At 41.4% G+C, this 24,743-nt stretch overlaps 2 protein-coding genes across 8 annotated transcripts in view; one reads left to right on the forward strand and one right to left on the reverse strand.

The window, feature by feature from the left end:
• The window catches only part of TSPAN5 (tetraspanin 5), a 72,983-nt gene extending 58,712 nt beyond the window's left edge, over nucleotides 1-14,271 (forward strand). Inside the window, exons 3-8 of the mRNA XM_065836640.2 lie at nucleotides 1,947-2,093; nucleotides 3,836-4,006; nucleotides 5,471-5,596; nucleotides 8,262-8,309; nucleotides 8,437-8,553; nucleotides 9,082-14,271. Coding sequence (XP_065692712.1) covers nucleotides 1,947-2,093; nucleotides 3,836-4,006; nucleotides 5,471-5,596; nucleotides 8,262-8,309; nucleotides 8,437-8,553; nucleotides 9,082-9,147 — 675 coding nt within the window. The 3' untranslated portion in view covers nucleotides 9,148-14,271. The remainder of the gene's footprint in view (nucleotides 1-1,946; nucleotides 2,094-3,835; nucleotides 4,007-5,470; nucleotides 5,597-8,261; nucleotides 8,310-8,436; nucleotides 8,554-9,081) is intronic.
• A 2,914-nt stretch (nucleotides 14,272-17,185) lies between these two features.
• RAP1GDS1 (Rap1 GTPase-GDP dissociation stimulator 1) overlaps nucleotides 17,186-24,743 on the reverse strand; it is an 84,609-nt gene continuing 77,051 nt past the window's right edge. For all 7 annotated transcript variants that reach the window (XM_071808246.1, XM_065836555.2, XM_065836554.2 and 4 more), the window contains 5 exons: nucleotides 24,491-24,616; nucleotides 23,471-23,610; nucleotides 20,377-20,503; nucleotides 18,957-19,085; nucleotides 17,186-17,853 (listed from right to left, as the gene is read on the reverse strand). In XM_071808246.1, coding sequence (XP_071664347.1) covers nucleotides 17,726-17,853; nucleotides 18,957-19,085; nucleotides 20,377-20,503; nucleotides 23,471-23,610; nucleotides 24,491-24,616 — 650 coding nt within the window. In that variant the 3' untranslated portion in view covers nucleotides 17,186-17,725. The remainder of the gene's footprint in view (nucleotides 17,854-18,956; nucleotides 19,086-20,376; nucleotides 20,504-23,470; nucleotides 23,611-24,490; nucleotides 24,617-24,743) is intronic.

Here is a 24,743-nt window from a genome sequence, read left to right on the forward strand (position 1 = left end):
ACAGATAAGTGATCATTTCAGCCCAGCTTGTGCCATGTCATCACTAGTTAGAGAAAGGGATGCACCAGCTGCTCTGCTGTGATAGAATAGCAATACCGGCCTGAACAGCATTCTGTAATCTTAATGAATGACAATAAGACTAGTACTATACGTAACGTAGGAGGAAAGGACTAAGTATGATTTATTTAGTCATCCCTCTCTATCAGGCAATAGCCTCCTGTAGTAGGAGGGAGCGGAATCTGCTTTGAGAATGTAATCCACGCTGTTGGTTTCTTGTTTGTGCTTTGGAACTGGGTTGTAGTCAGGTTTTACTTGTGCTCTTAGCATGCTGGGCTTTTCTAAGGCACCTTGCTGTGTGCGTTGGAGAAATTCATGTGTGTATTTTACCTAGTCTGTTGTTGTCTGCAGAACTGAAAAGCTTTGAATAGCGTCTTTGTTTACCACTCGCTCAATGCCAGTTGTACTTGGGAAACTGAAGTGGTTACAGACTGTGTGGGGAACTGTATTAGTGATATTGGTTACGTGACTATTTTTGCATTCTGGGTGGTGCAAAGTGAGAATGAAAAAAACCACAAAACAACCACAGGTCTTAAGACACAGTTGTGAACAGTCATTACTGAGAACTTTTGGAAATTACGATAGCTTCCTTCAAATTATTGTTGTTTTGGGACTGTTTCAAAACAGCAAAGGGGATGTGAACAGCGGCACGGATGAAGACATTAATAATTTTGCAAATCAGGTTGAGGTGAAGGTCTATGTTGTTGCTTTTCAAGCCACACATTCGTTTAGGAGTTTTAAGGGAAAGCAGGAGTCCAGAGCACTCAGCTTGGGTTCGTGATTCTTGGAGGATGCTCATGATGAAATGTCAGCTCTAGCAGTGTCCTTCGCATTGACCTACAGCGTTGGGGAGGTGAAGGAAGAAATAGTGATACTTCAGCTTTTTTGTTGCCAGAAGTGTTTAGGAAACTGTAACTGTTCCTATGCAAACGCAATGGAATAAGGAAGGCATTCTACTTGCTTCTTGATAGGTCCCATCTGTTTGACATCAGCCAAAATGTGTTCAGAAAAATCAAATAGTTTCTCAGGATTGCTGGCGTTGCAACCCAAACTCTGCTGCTAAGGGGCAATGGATTACAAGCAGACTGTGCCGACTGTCATATCTAAAACACAGCATACGTGGTTTACCATATGATAATTCTAACCTGCTAGTGGAAACCAGCTCCCAAGACAAGTCCTTAAAATGTCTTATCTCCTGCTAAGAGACTTAACGTTATTTTCACATTTTTCCTGCTAGCTGATTAGCCAGTAGCTGCACTTTGTGTAATGAGGTTTTGGCACTGTAGATGACTGAAGTTGAATTGGCCAGGTATCTGGTTTGTCAAAATCAGGTGTAAAATTGACTCTTTGTAAGATGCTGCAATCTAGGAGCTCACTTCTGATTTCTGTCAGTTCTTGTAAATACTGAGCATAAGCGCTAAATTGAAGGTGATGTTCTTGCTATTGATTGCTTTTTCTATTGTAAGGTGTGTAACTGTGTGCTTACGTAAACAATGTATATGATAACTAAAATGCATCTTGGCGTGGTGATACGATTAAGTTTTGTTCAAATATTTATTCCGACTTTTCAGCAGAGCTATATATATAAAAATATATATTCTGACTTTCTCAGAGCTATAAAAGCAGCAAAATGCCCTGTGGGTTTCTCACAGAGGACTCTAGAAGCACATTTTGTTGTTCATTCCACATATCGATTCAGAAATTGTGTACATAATTGCCGTTTTTATCTCTTTTTGAATGCAAGTTTTTTCTTAATTGTGTTTTCTCGCTGTGCTGCAGAACATTTATTTGCTGTAGTCTTCTACCTTTTTAGAAAAGAAAAATGCAAGCAGAATTTTTACGACCTGAAGCCGGATAAACTTGTCGTCCCTTGGCGTTGTTTCTTGCAGGGGGTGCTGTCCAATATCTCCTCCATCACCGACCTGGGAGGCTTTGATCCAGTTTGGCTCTTCCTAGTGGTGGGAGGAGTTATGTTCATTTTGGGATTTGCAGGATGCATTGGAGCTCTGCGTGAAAACACCTTTCTTCTCAAATTTGTAAGTAGCCATTGCAACTGTTCTGTGAAACGCTTTTGCTGAACTGCTAACACTTTACAGTTCTCCGGTCTCCAGTGCTTACTGTTTTGTTCTGTGGTTGATTGTTTGTTTGTCTTTTTCTTCTGGTTTCAAACTATTGATGGTAAGAATCATAACATGGAACTATTGCTTTTCATATAGATATAGCCTAACATTTTTCTTTGCTGTCATGAAAAGAGACAAAAATCTGCATATTGAACTTTTAAGTCCTAACAAGCTGCCCATGAAATATGGGTAATGTAGATACACGGATGTATGTGAGCCGTGTGATTTCTGCTGTGCAAATTCCACTCATGGTACAGAGGAGATAGGACCATTAGGAGGGGTTGTTTGCTGATAACCCTCAGTTCTGGACTTTTTAGCTCATTTGAAAGGGCTTCATTGCTTCTTGTTGTTGTTGGGGCCTGAGAGGGAGAAAGAGAGAAGAATGTGCCCAGGACGAACATACCTCAGTATTCAAAACTCCTTTAGCTGAGTAGCCTGGTTCTGGTTTTTTGAAAGCCTTCCTCCTGTGAGCTTTGAAGGTATGGGTGACAGCGCAATGTTCATTTTAGATAAATTCACCATTTATAATAAGAATTCAAGAGTCTTTCTTCCACCCCGCAGCTTCCAGAGGTGGGCACAGCCTGAGTAGTAGTTGTGTCTTCATAACTATTAACTTTTAATGTATACATGAAAAGGTTTCCAGTGAAACAACTGCCTTCAAGTGACATTATTTGGCTCTCCCAGACATGTTGTAAAAGGGGAGGAGGCAGTTGAGAGTTACAGTTCTTGAGGCATTTCAAAAGCAGCGTGGAATAGTTGTAACTTGTTCTTTCTTGTCTTGCTTGTAAAGAAAAGAAGAGGCAGGGCAGCTATTGTAACACTTCTTTCTCCTCTTCCTTGCTTCTCTTAGCTTGCCTAAAATGAACCCATCTGCTGTACCAGAAATAGCTTCCTATACAGCAGCTGCAGGAGAAATTAAAAATGCATTTGAACAAACACAGAGAGCATATTAAAATGAAATGCAAAGGCACAGTTGCAAAAGGGATGGACTTCCAGTTTATGAGGACCCCTGTGTGGTTTGTAACAGCGTAGACTCAGTGAAGATACTTAGAGAAAGTGGCAGATCATTAGTAATGCCTTTGGCATCCATTGCATTTGCATTAATCATAGCAGCCTCATTTGGTTTTAATGTGGATGTGAGTCATTCCATAGACATTCCGCTCTGACTCAGTCATTAATTAATTTCTGCTGTTACCAATTTTTGCTTTGTCTGCTTAGGCGAAGCTTTGCCAATGAGGGTATCTAAAGAAGAAGTCACTTAGAAAGCATTTCACTGGCGCGATTGATTGTTTATGCTTTTGAAAATATAAGTGCCTACATGGAAATTGAAGATGAGTTTTCAGGGGGCCCTGCAGGTGCTGAGGAGCGAACTCAGTTGAAATTTACAGCGAATTCTCTTGGACGTCTTTGAAAGTCCCAGTGGAATGTCCCAAGTATGAATTAATTGGCATTTCTGTTATTTGTTAGAATAAAATTAAGGTTCCTGTACTACAGCCCTAATTAAAACCGGCATATTTTTAATTTAAAATTTCCTGTGTGCTGGAATAGCTTGAACTTGCACTAAGACAGATGAAGCCCTTACACTGGGCATAATTGTGAGCCTTGAAAAATAAGTGTTTGGTTATAAAGCAAAATAACTTTAACCTTTTTCTTCGTAGTTTTCTGTGTTCCTTGGAATTATTTTCTTCTTGGAGCTCACTGCTGGTGTTTTAGCATTTGTTTTCAAAGACTGGATAAAGGACCAGCTGTATTTCTTTATAAACAACAACATCAGAGCGTACCGAGATGACATTGATTTGCAAAACCTCATAGACTTCACCCAGGAATATGTAAGTTTGGACTATGTTAATTTTTTTTGTAGAGCTTACTTTAGACAAATACCTACTCTACTTTTTACATCCTTCCTGTTTGGTTTCTTCAAGGAACAACAGAAATATTCTAGCATATAATACTTTTGACTATATATCTCTTTTGACTATATTTCTCTTTCTTATATAAGCACACATCACCTGTGAAAAGTGGCTCACTTGTGGATGTGTTACTGGGCAAACCAAGGTGGAGAGTTGGGGTGACTTATTCTTGAAGACTTTGAGATAGTGTGTGCAATGTGCAAGTGAACTCTCAGTGTCTTGTGCTCAATTCTGGGGTTTTGTGGAGCATATTCCATATGTGTATGAAGATATTTTAGGGTTCTTGGGGGGAGGGATGTCCAAAATAATTTATTGCAGGAGCTATCACATATGTTTAAAAAAAAAAAGCTTAATTTGGTTCTGAGATGAATGTTGGTGTAGTTTTAGAGGTGCTACATCACACTGCAGTGTGGCAGAGATGTTGAGCTGGTCTGAGTGAAACGGTGTCCTTTCTTTTTAAGTAGGTTTAATGTAATTAGCCTAATGAAGTGGGTTCTCGCAGGAAATCTCTAAATGACACTATATCTGCACTTTGGAGGGAAGGGCGAAGCCAGAGATGCACACACTTGTGTGGGTTAAACTCTGTAATTTGTTCAGTGTGTATAAAAGAGTCTTGCACTGACTTTTGCACACAGGTTATTTTTCCAATGCCTTCTTGCCCCAGTACTCTGTCCTGTGTTGATGAACTCCTGTGCAGGGTTAAGTGTTGGTTGAAATAATGTTTATTAATTTTCACACATTCTGCAATTAAAATAATGCCACTTAATTTTTGGCTTGCTTCTATATGCCTTTGGGAAAAAAAAGACAATTGAGTAGGGAACAGGACGTGGATCCTTGCACTGGTTTTAGTCTTGTCCAGTTGGGAGGAGGCCAGAGATCAGCACAGTCCGTAAGCAATGGGCCACTTGGATGCAACCAAAATGCTACCGTCCAGTTTTGCAGGCACTACGTAAAACTTGCCCTCCTAGCTGGATTAGCAACCGTAGCAGATAAGTCAGGGACAGCGCGAGTCTGGGGAGCAAACTACTCTATAGTAACCCTGGGGTCTGAACTTGTTAGGCTTGTGCAGCTCTGTGGAGTCTTATAGGCTTATCAGCTCACTCCATGGGTTTCTCTCCAGAGAGCAGCTTTGCGGGGAGTGAAGATAACTTTAATCACGTGGTAAGTTTGGAACAACTTACGGTTTGGAACGGTCTTAAACCAAAACAAATACAAACAAACCCAACCAACCAAAAACCCCAAACCAAGCCAGCTTCAATGAAACCAGAGGGAATCTCGGGTTTTATTTTGAAAGCTAGAGGGAGAATGGCAACCATAATGCATGTTACTGATGCTGAGATTTGTTTCTTCTGATAGTCAAGGAGCTCTCTTTCTTTGTTCTAGTGGCAGTGCTGTGGGGCTTTTGGAGCTGATGACTGGAACCTTAATATTTACTTCAATTGCACAGATTCCAATGCGAGTCGAGAGCGCTGTGGGGTGCCGTTCTCTTGCTGCACTAAGGACCCTGCCGTAAGTGACGGTTGAGAGGGACAGGATGGGTCTGGTGTTCCGATTTTAAATCACCCTGTATCAGATTGTTTTTTTCCTGGAAGTCATGCATGATCATTGCCTTCTCACCAACCTGTGTATTTTATTACTTGTAGCTCAGCTTACCCACTACATTTTCTGCAGTTGGAAAAAGCCTGAGCTAACTTAAGTCTTCATTCTATGCTGTTTGCTGTTTTTCATTAGAATGAGAGAACTGTGGACTTGGCTGAACATACATATTAACTTTAACAAGTATAAAAAGCAGAAGCCCTTAGTGAAGGATATGAGCTTTCAGTTGTATATCATCAGGATATTACATTCTCTGCCTTAAAAACCAGCAGCTCTAAGATCAGACACTCAGAAGGTCTCACTCACTCCAGAGGTTGCAACCAGTTTGTGCTCGGTACAGTAGTGAGTGAGTCTGTGCCTGAAGAACTGACGCGTGTTTGTTAGAATCTCGAGTCGGGTATGGACATATTTACATGCTCTTTTTTCCCTTTAAAATTACTGCTTGTCCTACAGTCACCTGAGATCAGACTTGAAAGGTCAAATTGTTTGAGGGAACAGCTTTTTTTGTAAGTTTTCACATCTTTTTAGATAGTTATAGTCTCAATCATCAAGCAGAAAACATTGGAGCCATGTATTACAGGTACAGACATGATCAAGAATGAAGTATAGGGAAGCAGTTCACTGACAGTGAAAGGCTTGGAATAGGGATGGGCGTGCAATGGAAACTGTTAGGTGGCTAACACTGCATACATGACTTCCATAGAGCTTAAAAAATGTTTTAATAAAATATTAAAACAAAACAGAAATGCTCAAGCATTACATTATGCTTAGCATGCCCCCTGCTGTTTGCTTATCTGCCCACCCACCTACACAAAGAGGTCATCACAACCCGGTTTTAAATATATAGTTGTTATAAAACCGAACCAGCAACAGCAGTACAAGGTAATCCTATAAATACATAATCCACACTAAAGTTATCTCTCCCTCTTTGTGTGTATGTGTTTAGGCAGTTTCTTAGGGGGTGATGCGATAACCAGAAATTTGAAGATAAGCCTCATTAATTGTAGAGAAGCAGCATGCTCAATTGTCCTTAAAATAAATGCTAAAATTAACAGTATTTCTAAAAATTTCAGATGGATATAATTGTAACCAAGCTGCGTCTGGTTCAGTTGCAGTGACAAACACACATTTATTTTGTGGGAGAACAAATTTGTCGCTCTTGGAATTACAATGCTGTGTTGGACTGATGCAGGAGGTTATGTGAATGCTTGATTGAACAGGACTTAGTTTTAGTTTAGCCTTTAGGAAGTGCTGAGAGGTAGGCCAAAATAATTCTCTTTTAAAACAACTTTAGACTGCTATAGTTTATTTTGCTGTAGTTTAGCAGGTTGAAAAGTTGATTTATTTACATTTCATTCTTCACGCTTGCTTTTGGTTAACAAATTCAAAGGCTAAAGGCAGAAGACACTGATGATAAAGCAAGTACAAAGTGGAAAGCTTAAAATCCCTCTGGAATCTTATCTGCTCCTACAGCCTTGAAGTGCTCACTGTTATATTTTAGATCCTGGAACACAAGCATTCCTTTCATTAAAAGACACATATTGCTCAAATCGTAAAGGTCCATTGAGGGAATCCAACATGGGCAACTGGTGGGATGTGACCTGTTGATGTGCTTGCTCCAAGTGAGGAAACACAGAGAGAAGGAATCTTTAACTGCTGATGGGAGGAGATACCTTTTTCAGTTTGCCATTCAAGATCGATTTCTCTGCTGGCTGCCTTTCTCACTTCCCACAATTTGATTAAATTTTGCTGTTCGTTACACCTGGCTAAGATCTGCTGATTTTCCCCACTTCCTTGCGTATTTCCTTTTTCTGCTCACTGTCATTATATGAATCAGTAACTTAATATTTTGCTGCCATTGTGGCTGACACCAAAGCAGTTGCTTCATTTTATTGCCCTGAAATAACTCTGTATACAGAGCAAATACAGCTTCAGCTTCCAATGGGTAGCACTTGTTCAGCAGGAAGGGTCTGGCATAGCTCATTTTATTACCTTGGCTTTGGGAGTACTAAAGCAGAGGCAGTAGGAAAATCATCTCCTTTCCCATAACTATCAAGCTCCTGTAAGAAAAAACAGGCAGTAAGAACACGTTATCCCATGCCTTATTTTTTCTCCCTAGTTTTTGGAAAGGAACTATGTACTCTGCGTATTTTTGCAGACATCATCAGTATGAACTTGCAGCTTCTATGACGGAACTGCCCCTTCTCAACTCTTGACTGAATCAGACTGAATTCTGAAAATATTAACAGTAGTCTTGGCATGTTTTGCGCTATAGACAAAACCTTTTCAGCAGAAAGTTCTTTCACTTAAAATAGATGTTCTCTAATCTCTTTACTTTGACTACTGAATGCTTTTCCCAGCTTGCTGCCGTGAGAGCTGAGAATAATTTTTGACTGTGTACCTTCGTTTGTTGCAAATAATTAATAGCGCCGAATGGAAGAGTTAGAGGTCTTTAAAAAACAAAATGGTGACCAAAATTAGAGTGATTGTCTTATTTACACATAGGACCAACTCTTGGAAGCTGGGAGAGGGTGTCTGGGGAACACTTCACTAATTGCCTCTCTTCTGTCTTTCCTAGGAAGATGTTATTAATACTCAGTGTGGCTATGATGCAAGGCAAAAACCGGTAAGCATGTTCTTTTTTTTAATGTGGTATCTTTACCATCTGAATCCCTTTTGCAAGAACAGGTTATTCTACTGATGGGGTAGTTGAATGTAATTATCTCTGTTTTCTTCTCTCTTCTCCTTGGCAGGAAGTCGATCAGCAGATTGTTATCTACACTAAAGGCTGTGTCCCTCAGTTTGAGAAATGGTTGCAGGACAATCTTACCATAGTTGCTGGTATATTCATTGGGATAGCATTACTGCAGGTAAACGTTACGTTCCCTGGAATGAGTTACACAAAAGAACGACAGATAAATAGAATATATGAGGAGGGAATTGTATACAGTGCCAGTTGCACTTAGAAGCATAACATCCCTAGGTTTTAGTGAGGGGAACCAAATGCGTGAGGCTTTCTTTGTGTTAAGGAATATTTAATTTGTATTTGTAGGGTTGCATGTTTATTTGCAACTGCCTGCAGATCAAAACTAGCACTCTGTGTTAGATGACGTAAAGGTTTGTACAGACAACCTACTGCTCCTGATACTGCTTAAAGGAGCAGCAAAAGCCTTTGAAGTTGCTTTTGTGAAGCAAGTCTAGAACTGTTCAATTTCCTGGAAACTGGTGGCACTATAAATTCTGGGGTTACAGAAGCTTTTTTGTTCTTCCAACACTTAGTTTGATTTCTAACTTTCTGTTGTTTGTTTGCTGTCAAAGTTCTGTATTACCCAGGGGAGTTTGCCTGTGTGAAAAGAGTTGTCCAATGCTCCAAATGAATAACCTATTGTCTCTTCCAGATATTTGGGATATGCTTAGCCCAGAATTTGGTTAGTGACATTGAGGCTGTCAGAGCCAGCTGGTAAAACTGCTGAAGTAACCACAACAAGACACTGGACAACCGAAACCCTCTGAAACCTCCAGTGTGTTGCTCCGACACCGAGCTTTATGGACGTGGGTGCCAGGGAAGCCTTCTCTCCCAAGTACTCTCGAGTATAAGTTCCTGATATTGCAGTGAACTCACGTGTCTTTGGGTTGGGGAGTGAAGAGTGGGCTATTTAAAATCTGCTGCTCACTGGCTATTTTATTTTTGTTTTAAATCACCAGTTTGAAAGCTGTTGAGCCCGGAATCTCTACTGTATTCTTGATCCTGAGTAACAAGTGGACACTTTTTTTAAATTGGTGTATTGAGTGGGACAGAGTTGCATCGTTGTAGTCTGTGGATATGCTGTTTATTCTTCGTGTCATGAGCTCTTCGATAGCTGCCAAATATTCCTGAGATGGTCTCTCTCCTCACCACTCTTTAAAGGAACAATCTCCTTGTTTTCACAGCTAAACGTAGCTACAGGCTGAAACCCATCGAGCAGGAAGCAACTTTCTATGCATCTATTGTACAGTAGAAGAAATTGTTTTTAAAACAAGTGAACTGTTTTTTTTTTACGCAAGCTTCCAACCAGCTCCCTGTATGATTTGAGGTTGGAGCCAGCAAGCTCACCAGGTGAATTGCCTAATTTTATCGACATCTTTCTTCACCCTTTTATGAAGGGAAAGGAGTTTTATATTCGACAAACTAGGGTTGTAGAGCCTTTGGTTGCTACCATTCCTTAGGACATCAGTCTCTTAAGGCAAGGATGGGATATAACTGTATAAATGTATGAAAGCAGTGTGGATGTTGGGTCCAAGTGAATAATATTATTTAAAGAATGAATTATATATTAAATTAAAAAAAAATCAAAACATGTGTATCTGATGCGGCTAAATATTTTGTTTCTCTGGAATTTAGTGTAACCTAATATATTTAGGGATCTCACTAATATTAGTGCTTTGATATACTTGTGCAAAACTTCTTTTAAGATAATCCCTTGGTCTGTTCTTAGCTGAGGCTTTGGTCCTTTGGTTCTTTTTCACTTGCATGAGCTGTGGAGTAAGAATCTGTGACGCTCCAGTGCTTTAAATCTGTGCATATGTTTTAATACAGTCTAATTCAGACTTATTTATTGGTAAATGCATGTGATAATGGAAAGATCATATCCCATCCCCTTGGAAGCTGGAGAGAACAGCTTTTGCCAGAGAAAACGCTTACCTCCAGTGAACAAATCCTTGCTATGGAGATGTCTCCCTTTGTTGCTCTAAATGCAACAAAAAGCTTTCTTGAAGCAATGGAATAAAGTTTTCAAATAGAAGCGTGTATTAGGAACAGCCAAGACAGACTCTTTTGAATTGGACAAAAGAGAGTAGAATTTGGAATAAAGCACAAATAATGGAAGAAGAATTAGATCGGACTCCATCCAGCACAGAGTTTTTGATTTGTTCTTCTTCCCCAATAATACTGAACTTACAAACCTGACCATGGCTTGGGTAGTTTTAATGCACTTTGTGTACATTTCCCGTGTTGTATAACCCTTCTCAGTGTCTGCAGAGCCGGTCCTGAAAGCTGTGAGCTCTCATCTCCTACTTGGCTCAGACAGTGGCAAAGGGTGTGTAGCACCTCTTTGTAAGAGCTTAGCGTCTTTCCGAGGTGAGTTTCCTAAATCGAAGCGTGTGGGGTAGGAGAGGTGAATGCATTGCTGCCAAAGCTTCCTTGTTCTGCGGGATGAATAGAAGGCAGGTCTGACCTATGAAGGTCCTTTCTGGTCCCGTGACTCTTCAACATGTGAGTATACGCACCCTTGCACATTTTGCCTTTCTGTGCTTTAGCTGGCTGTGTTTTTTCCCCTCCGAAGGCTGGTGGGCGGCACACCGGTGCTCCATAGATGCTGCACGCAGCCCTGTTGTCCTCTCCTTGAGCATTACCTCATCCTCTTCTGGTTCACTCCCACTGACTGGCTCTGAATCAGGCAGCTTCCAGATCCTTTGGTATCTGCTGTTAAAGGCCAGCCGTGACTCAGAGTAATTTTTTCTTTTAGAGCCTTTGAAAGCAATTACAATTCGCTGTCCTTAATAAAGCTAGTTCCACCTCACCGCAGTGTTATGTTTTTCTTAGCCACTCCTCAACTTAAGGAGTTGCTGGTGTTTGTTTCCTCCCAAAGGGACGCACCATTTTGCCCAATAGCAGCAGGACAGACAGATCATCAACATCAGTGTTGCTGCACCGAGACAAAATGATGCGTGGAGAAATCAGGGAAGCGTGGTTGATGGAGTAACCGCTCCACCCAATAGCCCTAATTGCGACCCGGTGCTTTGGTTTGGAGAAAAAAGATAATAGTGTATGTTACAGAAACATCCCTTGTTGCCACTGATCTTAAATACTGCTGTTGCTGCTGCGGGCTTCTGAAGACAACTTCATTCTTCTACTTGAATTTCTGCAGCTGTACTGTATTGACCTTCTGTTTCATCACACTGCTCTCCGAATTCCAGCCTGCGGGACGTGCTGTTGGCAGCGTCAGGCTGGTGGGAGAGTAAATGCTCTGAGGTGAGCGCTACTTGCACGTGTGCGCACAGATGTGCAACACTTCTGTTGGGCCCCAGAATGACTGACTGTTCTTATAAAAACCACTAAATAACTTATTTTTCTAGAGCTTGTCTTAATTGCTGCAGATGCTGATCCTTCCCCCTTCCCCACTCCCAAGAGATGCTCTCGTTTTCCTCATTTTTTGAAGTTGTTTGATGGGTACATACTGAATGTTCAAGATTAGCTGTCTATATTGCACATTTAAATCCCACGTTGGTTTTTTTCATCTACAGATCAGGCAAGATGTCCTAGAAATACCCACCCCATCAGCAGCATAGGTGTCCAGTCTGGAAAGCTTATGGGAGGCCCTGGAAATCAATCTATTATTGTCAGAGCCTGCCAAACGCAAGCGAGCTTTCTTCCAGAAAGCTTTGTAAACTTCAGGTGAGCTGCAACTAGAGCACAACTGCTGGCTATACATGGGCTCATTTTCTAAAGCAATAAGAGATGGTAGGTGATATGACTTCTTGGCAATTTGGAGCCAGGCTGGTGTGGTGGTGGGGTAGATGCGAGTTCAGAGAGAGGTCTAATTAATGTGCAGTAGTTGTTCAGAAATTTGTTGTCAGGCTTATGGCCCTTGTGGGGTGTGAAACAGGATGGTGGCATTGCTAACGAGAGGTCTGGTAGCTTCAGCAGTAGCCCTGGCTTTAAAGCCATTTACTGATTCTCCACTGAGCCCTGCCAAAGGATATCAGAGTCCTTGCTCCTCTGGTTTTTACATACTCTCCGTATTCACGGGCCTTCATTCAATCCTTTTTTTTTAATTAATAGCCTAATGGACAAATGTTTGATTTGTCTCAGTGTGTCTGTTTCAGTAGCAATAGGATCTCTTTGCTTCAAAATCCATAATTTTGATTGTGCCCCTTAGAGTTTGAAGCTATGGAGATGCTTGCTCAAGTGTATTCTGTCCCGAAAGCCGCCTTCTCTCCCCTTTGAGAGAGATGCTCATTGTAGCTCTGGTGTGTAAATAGTGTTTGAAATGTAAATAGTAGCATGCAGATTAACCGATTCTTGCACATGACTGCTTTTCACCCTAAAAGTGTTTGTTATAGATGTGGAAGGTGTCCACCATGAGGGTTTGCTGTGGAAAGCCGAGCGGTGGCTCAGGTGTTACCTGGTGCTGGAGGTGAGGCGGGAGTGCTGGGATCCAGGGGCACCGAGGGACGAGAGACCCCGGGCAGCCCTTGGGGCTCTGGTGGCAGCAGGACCTCCCTCACCCGTTCCCTTTGCTGCTTGGCGTTACAGCAGTGTTAGGCTGTAAAACACGGGGTCGGAGTCAGCACCCCCTACCAGCTATGGGAGGTTGCCATCACTTGCGGCAGGATTAAACATTGGTGCTATAAGAACTGTCCTGGACGTTAGTCTGTGTTTTTACCACTTTAGAGATGCCCTTGGGAAAATCGATTCTGATTAACGGTGTTGGTTGCAAGACAAACTGTCCTGTGAATTTTCGATTCTGTTTCCCTTCTTGCTGTGTGTGCTTTTTGGGTGCATTGAAATGGCAGTTCTGTAAATACCTAGGAAGGATATTAGATCTCAACTGGTGTCAAGCACTGCTGAAGGTTCCATTCCCCATCTGTTCCAGTCCCTCCCTCCCTTCAGGTATCAGCAATTGGTCAGGAAACTGTCTAAAGCAAACAAAATGAAACTGCCCTTATGGATCCATTAGCTACCAAATTTTGCCACTTGAAGAAAAGAAAATAAACCCCTCTCTCCCTTAACATGAAGTATAAAATTAAGTGTTGTGACTGCTCGTGTGCACCAGGCAGCACTGCTATAGCTCCCTTTTGTGTTTGGGCAATATAAATGTGTTAATAAAAAGCTCCATCTGTATGTGTGTTCATGTTCATGCTGTGTACATAGCAGAGATGGACCTGATGTGACCTTGACCTCTGGGGAGACTGGGTTTTGTGACTCAGACCCATCTCTGGTGCGTATATTCCAGATTAGTTCCAACTGAATCTCTGGTTCATCGTGGGGTGGACGGCAAGGTGTTGATATTTACCCTTTGTGTATCATTCCTTTTTATACGAATGTATTGTTCCTTTTTTTATCAGTTGTAAAATTGATTGTAAAAGCCAACTACACTTACCGATGGAAAGTATTGCTATCACAGAACTGCATGCCCGGTAGAGTTTGACTGGAGCTTTAGTTTTCTGATTTCTGACTGGTTATCTCGAGTCTAGGAGAAAAGCATAGATCAGGTGCATAATGCATTCCTTGTCATCTTTAGCATTAGACTGTGGTATTGTATCACATGCTGATCTCAATGGATGTAACTGGAGTCTACTTAGGGAGTTAATGCAACTTCCTGGTAATTCATTTTAAGCTATTGAAAGTGGTCTTGATCATGCTACTTGTGTTCTTGGGTTTTTGTTTTTTAATAGAGGCATTTTTTAGGAATGTTTTAATACACTTATGATGGACAATACAATAGTTTTAATAGTTGTGCAGTATTCTGTATTTACTTGAAGTAAATCATTTTATATGCAATTTGTTAGATAATTACAGTTTTATAAATAAAATTGCGTGAAATACGGTGTTGTGAATGTGTACTCTTGATGCAGCGCTTTACATAAACGGTGCAAAGAAACGTTCATGCAAAATTCCTCCAGAAGACCCTCCCCTAAACTAACAGGGGAAATAAATAAATCCCCAAGTCTCTCCTATACAGTGTATAATATTGTCTTCTAATTAAATCTCAAAGCACATTATCACGCTGCCAGCGGCTGCCCTTAAATGGATAATAAGCTTAATACGTGAAAAGCACATCCCACATGAGGACGTCCCGTGAGTGCTGTCACCTGTTGCTGAAGTCCCTGGCTAACGAACGTGCTCTGCTTCTTTCCAACAGGTCGCTGGTGTTCCCCAGGCTGCTGTGTGAGCGTTGGAGCCCTCCCCATAATCATTTCAGTGACCCTCAAGTGTTGGGAAGTTGCTGCTTTGCAGGGAGCAGCACAAAGGGGATTTGTCGTGACTTAATTAAACTTCTGTAAAGGGTGGTGGGAACTCCACTTTTCCAAGTGCAACGTGTCCTTACACAGAGGCAGTGAGAGCTGGCGCATTTTGTTGTGCAGGTACAAATGGGTAATGATGTCTTGTGCTTGTTTAGACAGAGGAGGAAGAAGCCCAGATTTTTACAATTTCAAAAACTGTAGAGCAAGCTAATCCAATATCTCCAACCACAAAACACCACCGTGACTAACTTAAAAGCGTGTCTCTATATCCAGATCAAAGTCCGAAGTCTTTTGCATATTTCAGGCATATACATTTATCTGAACGTATGGAAATGATTGAGCGAAATAAGAATGCAAATGTGGTGGCCTTGGTGGGGAGGGAAGAATAAAAATTAACCAAAAAGAAGTAAAGTCAATGGCCTTGCCTAAATCTCAGTAACATGCAATAGGTGTGACATAAGCCATTTACACGATGGAGGGGGAGACCAGGAGTAGCTGCTTGCGTTCTGTTGGACTCTTAACAGACTTGCATACTGTTTATTGAAGTTGTGGCTACTTACCATTCCTAGGACTTTTAAAATATCCTTTACTGGGTCTCGTGGTCTGTGCAGTGTGGCAGCAGCCATCATTTCAGCTTTGTTTGCTATGGCAGTAGACAAAGGAAAAGGCCCAATATCTGGCATCACTGCCGTTACTGTAGTAGCATCCTGCACGCTTTGCTTAGGTGTGATCTATCTACTAAAAGTCTAATGGGAACTATTGTCAGCTATTTCAATTGACTTCAGTCGAACAGTGCAATGCACATGATAGTAATATCCTTAGGTCCCGTTTCTCTTCTTAAAAGAAGCTTAGAGGATAATTTACCAGCTACACCAAAATGACCTGCAGGCTGCAGCGTGCCCCTGGACATTTGTCTGGATAGATGCAGGGTCTTCAGTTACCTCCTACTGCGACGTACACCCATTTTGCAGGTTTTCCTTCTGTGTATAGGATTTTATCTAGAAATATAAGAAGTCACTTGATATGCCACGCAGGAAACCATCTGAAAGTAGAAGGATATCAGTGTTGGCCTTTGTTTGTGCTTGCTGTGACGGTGGCGTCCCTAATAAAAATTTGGTGACGAGGATATGGCTGATGCTTAACCTGAGGTCCAGTTAGACAACCAGGTGAATGGGAATACCTATGTCAAAGGAATAGTCTCTTTCTAGAACCAGGTAAGTCACTGATAACTGGTCTTTCAAATGTGTTTTGGGATCTGTTTAAATAAATGGAAATTATGACCATGCCGGGCTTGCGTGGGTCCACTAATTGTAAACACGCTGGTTATGGTCAGCAGTGCAGAGCTGCTGTGGTGTTTGGAGCCTGATGTCGTGGGGTCCTGGTTTGTGTTCGCAGCTCTGTGCTCTGTCAGTGCTTTTATTGCATTTATTACTAGTAAATGTCTTTTGAATTTATTTTTTTAAATAAGAGGCCGTTGTGCAGTTTAGTGTTAGACTCTTTCTGTGTTTCTGGCATTGGATTAAAGGGGCATGGAATCTCTGCTGTGTGGATATTCCTGTAGCATCTGCTGGGTTTTAGTACAGAGCTTAAACTGACTGTTTGAGTCAAGCTTCTTTTCACACCCAGGTTGTGTGCATAAACCCTTTCTCAGCATGACCGGCATCTTCCCATCACAGTGTCTGTGGGATAACCAGGGCTTTCACTGAGCTGGGAAGTGAATTTGGGGAGGTCAAAAGCAATGTTTTTGAAACCAGGCGGTCTGGGATCGCATGGGTGCTTGGCCTCTGGGTTTGCCTCTTCTGCTGATAAACAAGGAGCCTGAAACTTCTGAGGCTGGCACTTGAGCACTTGGAGTGCTGAATTCACTTTGAAAGCTATAGATCCTATCACCTTTGTGCGTTGTGGGCTTGATCAAGCTAGACAATGGTATCGCACAGTCTGACGTGTGCTGGCTCGCTGGAAACTGCTGTCCCAACTGCGCCGTGTTTTGCCAGAGTCGTCTGCTGGTTTGTGCAATGGCATGTTATAAAACCCACAAAAGAGGTGCTGTGAAATAAGATGATTAAACTGGCAATTTCCCACCTCCTTTACCTAGGAAAGGAGAAAAAGGGAGACTTGCTTGCTGCATTTCTCACTTGATGGGGTTCGGTTGAAAAGTTGCTGCAAGAGAGGACTTTAAAAATCCATCTACAAGAAAACCCCAACCAACAAAAACCCAGTCCCAAGCAAGCCTGAGAGTGCTCGTACCCACACGGCTTTACGAGATAAGGATTGTGTAGTGTATTGCAGTTCAAATGCGCAATTGTTAAGCCACACAGTGCCTCTGTGTGAGCGCACACAGTCAAAGTGGCTGCAATTGTTGCCCTTGTATTCGCTCAGCTGAAAGGCAGTGATTGCATCAGGGCCAGAGCCAGGAACGAAAAGGGCTCCTCACCAGTGCATGGTGGTGCGGTCACGGCTTCTGTGTGTGAATACAGAAAAGGACAAACCACAGGATAAAGTGAGAGCACTGAAATTTTTATTTGTTACCTCTAGGTACCACGAGTTCAACATTAATAGGCAAGACCAGTGAATGAGCAGCAGTACATTGCATTCAAACCTGAATCTCCAAAGCACCAAAAATGGAGCTAGATTTACTTCTTAATCCTATAGTCAGCACTCTAGCCTGGACTTGCTGCATCTCGTATTGTCCCTAATTTAGTAGTACGTTGTTATGCAGTTAGGGGGCGTGAGGGAAGAGTCATTGTGTAGTACCACTTCTACATCATCATAGGACTACAACATGCACATTCTACTATGTGGCCCAAGCAACAAGAATACAAGTAGAACAGTTACGGGTGGAGACAGGTTCATGTTAACACCACCTATGAATTTGTAGAAACCTTTTTTGGACGGGTACCTACAGCAGTTCATCGATCTGTGTGGGAACATTACACGCATGCACGAGTGATACAGTGGAAAACACAGCGGGAGCGGCAACAGGACAAAGGACAAAGTTGAAACCTGTGATGGGATGCACTGGAAACAAGACCTTCCTCAGCTTTCGACAGCAAGTCTCTGCTCTGTTAGCGAGGCCTGCTGGGCAACAGTTTTGTTCTCATGGCTGCGGAGTTTTGATACAACTTCTAGAAACGCCATGCTCTGCACTTCCTTCTGAAGAGGTTCTGGAAAAAGGAAATAGTAAAAGAAACGGTGCTTTGTATGAGACTGGCAGAAGAATAGAAAAGGCTGGCAGCTGTGGGACACTTTTCTACTGAGCCGCACTCTGTACACACATAAGCACGCAAATGTGTGTGTACATGTAATCTTTTTATTTGCTTTTTAATTGCTTTTTGAGGATGAAGAGAAAACTGCGGGGCCTGGGGCGTACGCAGACTGCACGGGTTTTCAGGTAGAGGTGAATGATGAAGCTGCTGTGTAGCAGTCAAGAAAATGCACCTGGACTGTCTTCCAAAACAAATGCTTAGGAAGTAATTTAATGAAAATATTTTTGTGCTTTATTCCTGAAACTAGGTTGAGTGAGCTTGCCTTGAAAGATCATGTCACTTGTCTGTATCAAATCGGCTCTGGGGGTGTGAAGTGGATGAAGTGGTTCTTTAATGGATGTGTCAGCACTTGGTCACTGATAGCTGTCCATTCACAGTTCAGCTCTGAGTTTAATACAAATACAACACCCAGTGCTGTGCACATGTTTACAGCCCTTATGTTTTACTTGCAGCTGTGAGACAACTTTATGATCCTGATCCTGGATTGCACGGTAGGAAAGGTTTGGAACAGCCCATAAAATTAAGAAAACTCATTAAATTAAAAAAAACTGCTGAAAGCCCTGTACTCGAGACATCTCACAGTTGAGATCCAAAGCAGTTGGTTTGGTTTCATGCCCAGTTCAGGCCACTCTAGTGAACTCCTACTCAGCAACAAACACCTACATATATATTTGCTTCCCATGTGCCTGATCCTGTGCAGTTTTAAATGCCTTTCACTGCTCTCCTGTCAGCTGAAGTTGGAGCTAGCTGCATCCTGCAGAAGCCAGAGTCCAGTTTCTGCAGTCAATATCCAAAACTGAGTTAACAGCCCCTTTCCTGACACTATAAATTAACACTACAAATAAAGCGTCATTGTAAATTGAAGCTTTCTGTGTACATTCACTGTGAACAGAGAACCAGTCTCAGAGTGTGTTCGCACGTGTTCGATGTTGAGGCTAAAAGCCAGAACTAAGTGTAAAACCAGAAATCTCTTAGGGAAGCAGCCCCTCCTCAATACTCACCAGATCCTATAAGGGCGCAGATCAGCACCATGGAGTTGTATTTTATTTCTGGAGCACTCCTGTCATCCGAGAGCAGTCTGTGTAGAATCTGAACAAGCTGAGCATTTTCAAGGTCCTTTTCAGCAGTGACTGAAATACAAATGAAAATTTATAAATCTGGAAAAGTGTGGCTTGCTTTGAGTCTTCCGTGTGTCAGCCATTTATTTAAATGTGGATCTCTCACTGTAGTGGAAGCGGTGCTGTGATCCCTGGCTCATTGGCATAAAAATGAGATGGTATGACAATAAGAATCACAGCTCTTGCTAGGCAAATGTACAATAGCTTCACTGCTTGAAAGGATGATTACAGAGTTTAATTATAAAGTCCAATCTTAAATGTGCAGTGAGCTGATGGAAAAGCCACCAGAGTTTCTAGCTACGTAGGCCAACACCTGGAATATTTCAGCTTTCAGGGCTTCCATGGCCTGATTTTGCATTTGGAAGTTTTGTCTTAGTAAATACAGATGGTGCAATTCTTCATTCTGTGGTAGAGGGAGCTCAGCGTCCATTATAAAGGCTGTGACAAACTTCTCAAGATCAGAGGGCGAGTTACTTTCTATGTAGTTTTCTAAGAAACGTTATATATTGAATTCAGGCCATAAACCTTTAAATATCTGAAGACAAGATAGAGAATGGTTACATGATCCATGTGAACAGGAACTTTTTTTTAAAATTAAAAGAATTTCCTAATGCATTGGCAATGATTTGGAAGTCGAACATAGCATTCCTGTAGTACAACGATGGCAAGAGCAAAAATATGTAATGTTGCTTGTTTAGTTCATTATCTTAAAGAGCAAATAGGCTAACAAAATCTCTATTGAGCATTTACCTTTTTGTTTTGTGAGCTGAGGTATTATAAAGGCAGGTCAAGATGTTATCAGCTCTGCCTTCATAGGGCAACTCTTGCATCTACTTTTGTGCAACTTAATAAAGACATTTCAGGGGCATCGCCCGCCTCTGTGTATTCTCTAGCTCTCCCTAATTAGGTAAGTGAAAGCTTTACTTTGATAAGCCCCCTCGAAAGGGGGTTAACCATTCCAGTGTAGCACTGTAGTTGGGTCCTATCAGCTCTAAAGCATGACTTTTCGTTACTGTCAGCCTTTTGGGTTTTAGCCACAATCTGAAAGTTCTGAGAGCCTTTCTAGATCATGCGGTCACCTACCAGAATGACGGAGCACACACTAAGCAGCAAAGCCCAGTTTTCTGCACAGTTGTATTGTCTATGTCTGCATGAACTGCTGTGTATTTCCCTACTGCTGATGGCAGGTGGAAGGAGGAGGCTGCTCTGCACTGGAAAGAAACTCGCACAACTCTCCCTCTATGACTTCTCTTGGGCATCAACCGCAAAGCAAACAGGTAGGGTTGACTGCTGGGATACTCACCTAACTCTAAAGCCGCTATTAGTGCCAGCGCAACGAGAGCTTCATTTTGCATTATTACGTGTTCACTGGTTGCCATGGTTACTAAATGCTTGATGCCACCGCTCTGTACGATGGTCCGTATTACATCCTAAAATAAATGACATTGGAATGAAGAAATTCTGTGTTGCGTCCAAACTGTATTGAATAACAGAGTTATCAAGGATGCTGTGTTATCTTTGGGTAAGGATACTCATTGGCTTTATGCATGTATCATCACTTTATATGTCAATGTACATGCATGTCTGTAAACTTTCTGCTATTACTCTGCAACTGTAAGGTACAACCTGTTAAACCAAGCCAGTTAACCATATGATTAAGACACATGTAAGTCTTTTCCAGGTTATACTGTGTAACTCAGGTCCTTATGGTGTGCACAATGAGCCCACTCTGCTATCCTTGTACTCAGCTGATGTTCAAAGATGATTAGTTTTCCCTTCCTTATGTTGTAATGTTCAGAGCAGCTTATCAAAAGCACCAAGCAAACCTTATATTTGGGATAAGGAGGCACAAGAATATAATTTTAATACAGTTATCAAATACTTAATGAATCTTCAGAGTTTCTTCAACGTGTTCAGAGAGGCGAGATCACAAATATTACACCTATGTAATAGAAATGGTGTAATTGAACAAAGATTGTCAGAAATGGGTGGGAAAAGGAGCAGTATTTGCTTTTCTTTCAAGAACAGAACCAGTTAGGGAAGGATAGTTCTGGGACACCAATATGCAGCTGGGATTCTGTTTGCAAGTCCAAAATTTGATCCAACTTACATACGTTACAAAGGATGAATAAAGATTTCTGGTGTCTACAGGTCTTTGATTACTTGTTAATTGTCATTCAAAAAGTGAGTTTGCACCTGATGTTTTCACCATGATATGTCCCAAAAATACTTGCAGCATGTTTGCCTGAAAATCGGGTACCTTGGCATGCCAAAGGAAAAGTGTGCAAGGAAATGTGGTTTGCTTTTTATTATTTTTGCTTTGTTCTGTGGGTACGCAAAGTTTTGAAATAGTAGTTATTTCTTGAAAATGATTTTTAATCAGCATGTTGGATTTCCATTTGAAGCACACAACCTGTTCTAACTCCAGCCATGAGTCAAAACTCATTAACTGGTACATGAGTTTAGAATTATTTATGGTCCAGTGCTTGCACAGACTGTGCAGTAAAGTTCTCTATGCAAGGAAACAGACACGATATGATCATAATCCTTGAAACCTAGATAACCAGATTGAAGGTGCTAGCAGCACAAGTCATAGCCTAATCATTAAAGAATTTCATGTTTAAAACCTATTTTTTCTGAATGATATAATGTATGCAAACAGGTAAGTACTTGTATCTTGTTATTTCTGATTTTTCTGGTGGATCTCCAGAGTAGTTTTGAGACTTCATGGAGTAATCTGGGAACTGCTAATTTCTATTAGAATAGGTGTGGGATTTTGGCCCTATATAAGCCTTGGGAATCAATCAGCACCATTGATAACAACATTGTTTTAAATTTTGATAGTGAACGTCACCCTGTAAGAGGCAGCACCAAATAGTTCAGGTTTGGTGCTCATGTGGCTTAACTCACAAGTACCTACTCCATTTTTGAGAATGAGACTTAAGTTTTCTAAACCACTGTTGCCTGTGTAAATATCAGCCAAAATCCTTTCATATTAAAACCGGAATTCAAATCTGATGTGCTGTAAAGAACCATACAGTTGTACTTATATTCAAACCTAGAGGGCAGTAAAAGCATTAAAAAGCCTGCTCTGTTCTCTTTCAGTCACATTTCCTCTATGAGTACATGAACCACACAAAAGTGATCATTCTGTTAACTCCCATATTAATATTTACTTGGTGTCATCAATATTGTCTCTGTATTTAGAACTGTTTTCCTGTAGAGACTATAGAAAAAACCACACATCTGTGGTGGTGTATGTCATCTAGGTGTGCATCTTGTGGACCGGGCTTTGCGGTGTAGGTGAACTGAGAACTTGGAAAAGATGGAATCTGATCAGTTTTAGAGGCTGAACAAAACATGGAGAATGAGCATTAGAGAGACAGTAATATTAGAAATCAGCAAAGATTTAAATTTCTAACATCTCTTGATTTGTTTCCAGAGATGCTCAGTATAGATTAAGTCCGTGATACATTTTTCACTTTGCAAATGCTGTGCGGGAATGAAGAGGTTGCTGTTAAGTCTGAGTTCTCCAAATCACGCTCGCTATTTAAGCTCAGTCACGCAGCCTGTCGGTGATCACACTAAATGAAGTCTGAGCCTGAAACAGCTTGTTTCCAGATCAAAACCCGCCTGGACACCTTCCTGTGGAACCTCAGCTGGGTGTTCCTGCTCCATGGGGGGATTGCACTGGATGAGCTTTCCAGGTCCCTTCCAATCCCTGACATTCGGTGATGGTTTTGTCCCTTCTTGGGCTCTGTTTTGCCTGACACACTGTGCCCTTGGGCTGCTTGTGCAAAGGTATTTAGCTGATGCGAATGTGATGGGGTGAGGGTGGCAGAACTATTTGTCCCAGCTTCTCTTAATGTCACGCCTTTTATCGTGTACAAGCAAACTTCTGGAATTTGGAATAAATGATAATTTCCAATGATCCATTAGAATCTTAAACCTCTGGAATATGCTGTATGAAGAGCAGCGGGACAGGCTATTTCTGGATCTCAATTTTAGGTAAATATATAGCAACATCATAACAACTGAGCGCAATGGCTCTTCCTATATAGCATCCTTAAAATGTACAAAGTGCAGCATGCTGAACTTCTAGAGGATACAATACAATCAAAAATAAGTCGAGATTTAGCCACATAAATGTGAAGAGTGTTCCTTCAACCAGCCTCCAACTCTGAAATTGTTTTGTTTTGTTTCAATTTTTATTATTTTTTTTATTATTATTTTTATTATTATTATTCCAGTGAGCCTTTAAACCTGGCACTTGTGTCACAGAGGGGATGCAACCCATGAATTAACCAGCCTGGCTCTCTGGAAGGATCACACACCTACCAACACCAAGTGCAGAGGTAACAGCTCTTACAAGCCCACCTTTCTTACTACTGACTTACTTTTGATTTGCTGTGTCTTATAAGAGCAGAAAGTAGTCTGTTGGACTCTCCCATCACACCTGCGTGGTCCTTGGCTTCACACCACTCCACCAACCGTTCCACCAGTTTGATGTTTTTGCCCAGCTGTTCAGCTGCTTCTGCTGCATGATGCCGGAGCCAACAACACAACAACAAAGTTACTCACTAGGAGTTGGTTAAATAGGACTTCACTAGCTTGCACTAGCAGTGGGGAAAGTCTAAGCTGCATGGGAGCAAGCAAAGCCAGTCAAAATGGAAATAAAGTGCAGAACAACATTCATAATTCAGTTTTTGAAAACAACTTATCACCCCAGTTAATAAGGTTTGTGCATTGGTTAACAACAGGGAAAACACAGGTGATGTCACATCCCAGGTGGGCTAGGTCAAAAATATAAGTGCAGAAGGGAGCACTGCGGTCAGTTATTGGCTTTTATAAGTCACATAAGTTTCTCCAGTGAATTTCTAACAGCTTTGCTAGAACTAGAACGGATCTTCTGCAGGACTGGGTCAAAAATAAATACCTGGCTAATTTATCTCATTAACTACTTTTGCTTTTTAGCAGGCTTCTGATTTTATAAATTCTTATCCTGGAACGAGGTGATGAACTAAAAGGTGCTTGTTCTGTTTTGGAACTGCAGTTAATTAATTAACAAGTGCACTAATCTGCTGCAGGTACAGCCAGGAAATGCAGTAAGTGAACAGTAAAACAGGAGTGGTTGCGTAAAACACGCCTCAGTTACACACTTGTAATGTGACAGTAGGAGTGTTCTTAAGTACAAAAGTAAATAAGCATTTTCTGGGTCCCTGGCAGTCGATTTAGGAGTTCTGAAAATAAAAAATCAACCCACATTCCTCTCCCTTTACATATATATTAGATTTATTCCAAGACTTCAAGAATGACGTTTTTAAAACCCCTCTGCTTCCCTCTTGTAAGAATCTTGGCAGCATATCACAGACTGAACCAAAGAGAATCACTTCACATAGAGAACAGTTTATTTTTACCTTGTGCATCTATTAACATTCTTAATGTTCCCAGCAGCTTGAATTGAACAGGGGGCATCTCCGATCTGAGAAATTTCAATACAGTTTCTGCAACACCAGCTGAGAGCATCTTAGCCTTATTTACAACTGCATGAATAAAGAACAGGAATGATCTCAAGAGCATTTCTGGAAGATGCAGTTTATTTCTAAAACGGTCTTGAAGCAAATTTTCTGACGGTTTAAAAACCAGCTTGTGAACCCTTCAGGAACGTGA

Source organism: Patagioenas fasciata, chromosome 4 (genome assembly GCF_037038585.1).
Source record: "Patagioenas fasciata isolate bPatFas1 chromosome 4, bPatFas1.hap1, whole genome shotgun sequence".
NCBI lineage: Eukaryota > Metazoa > Chordata > Aves > Columbiformes > Columbidae > Patagioenas > Patagioenas fasciata.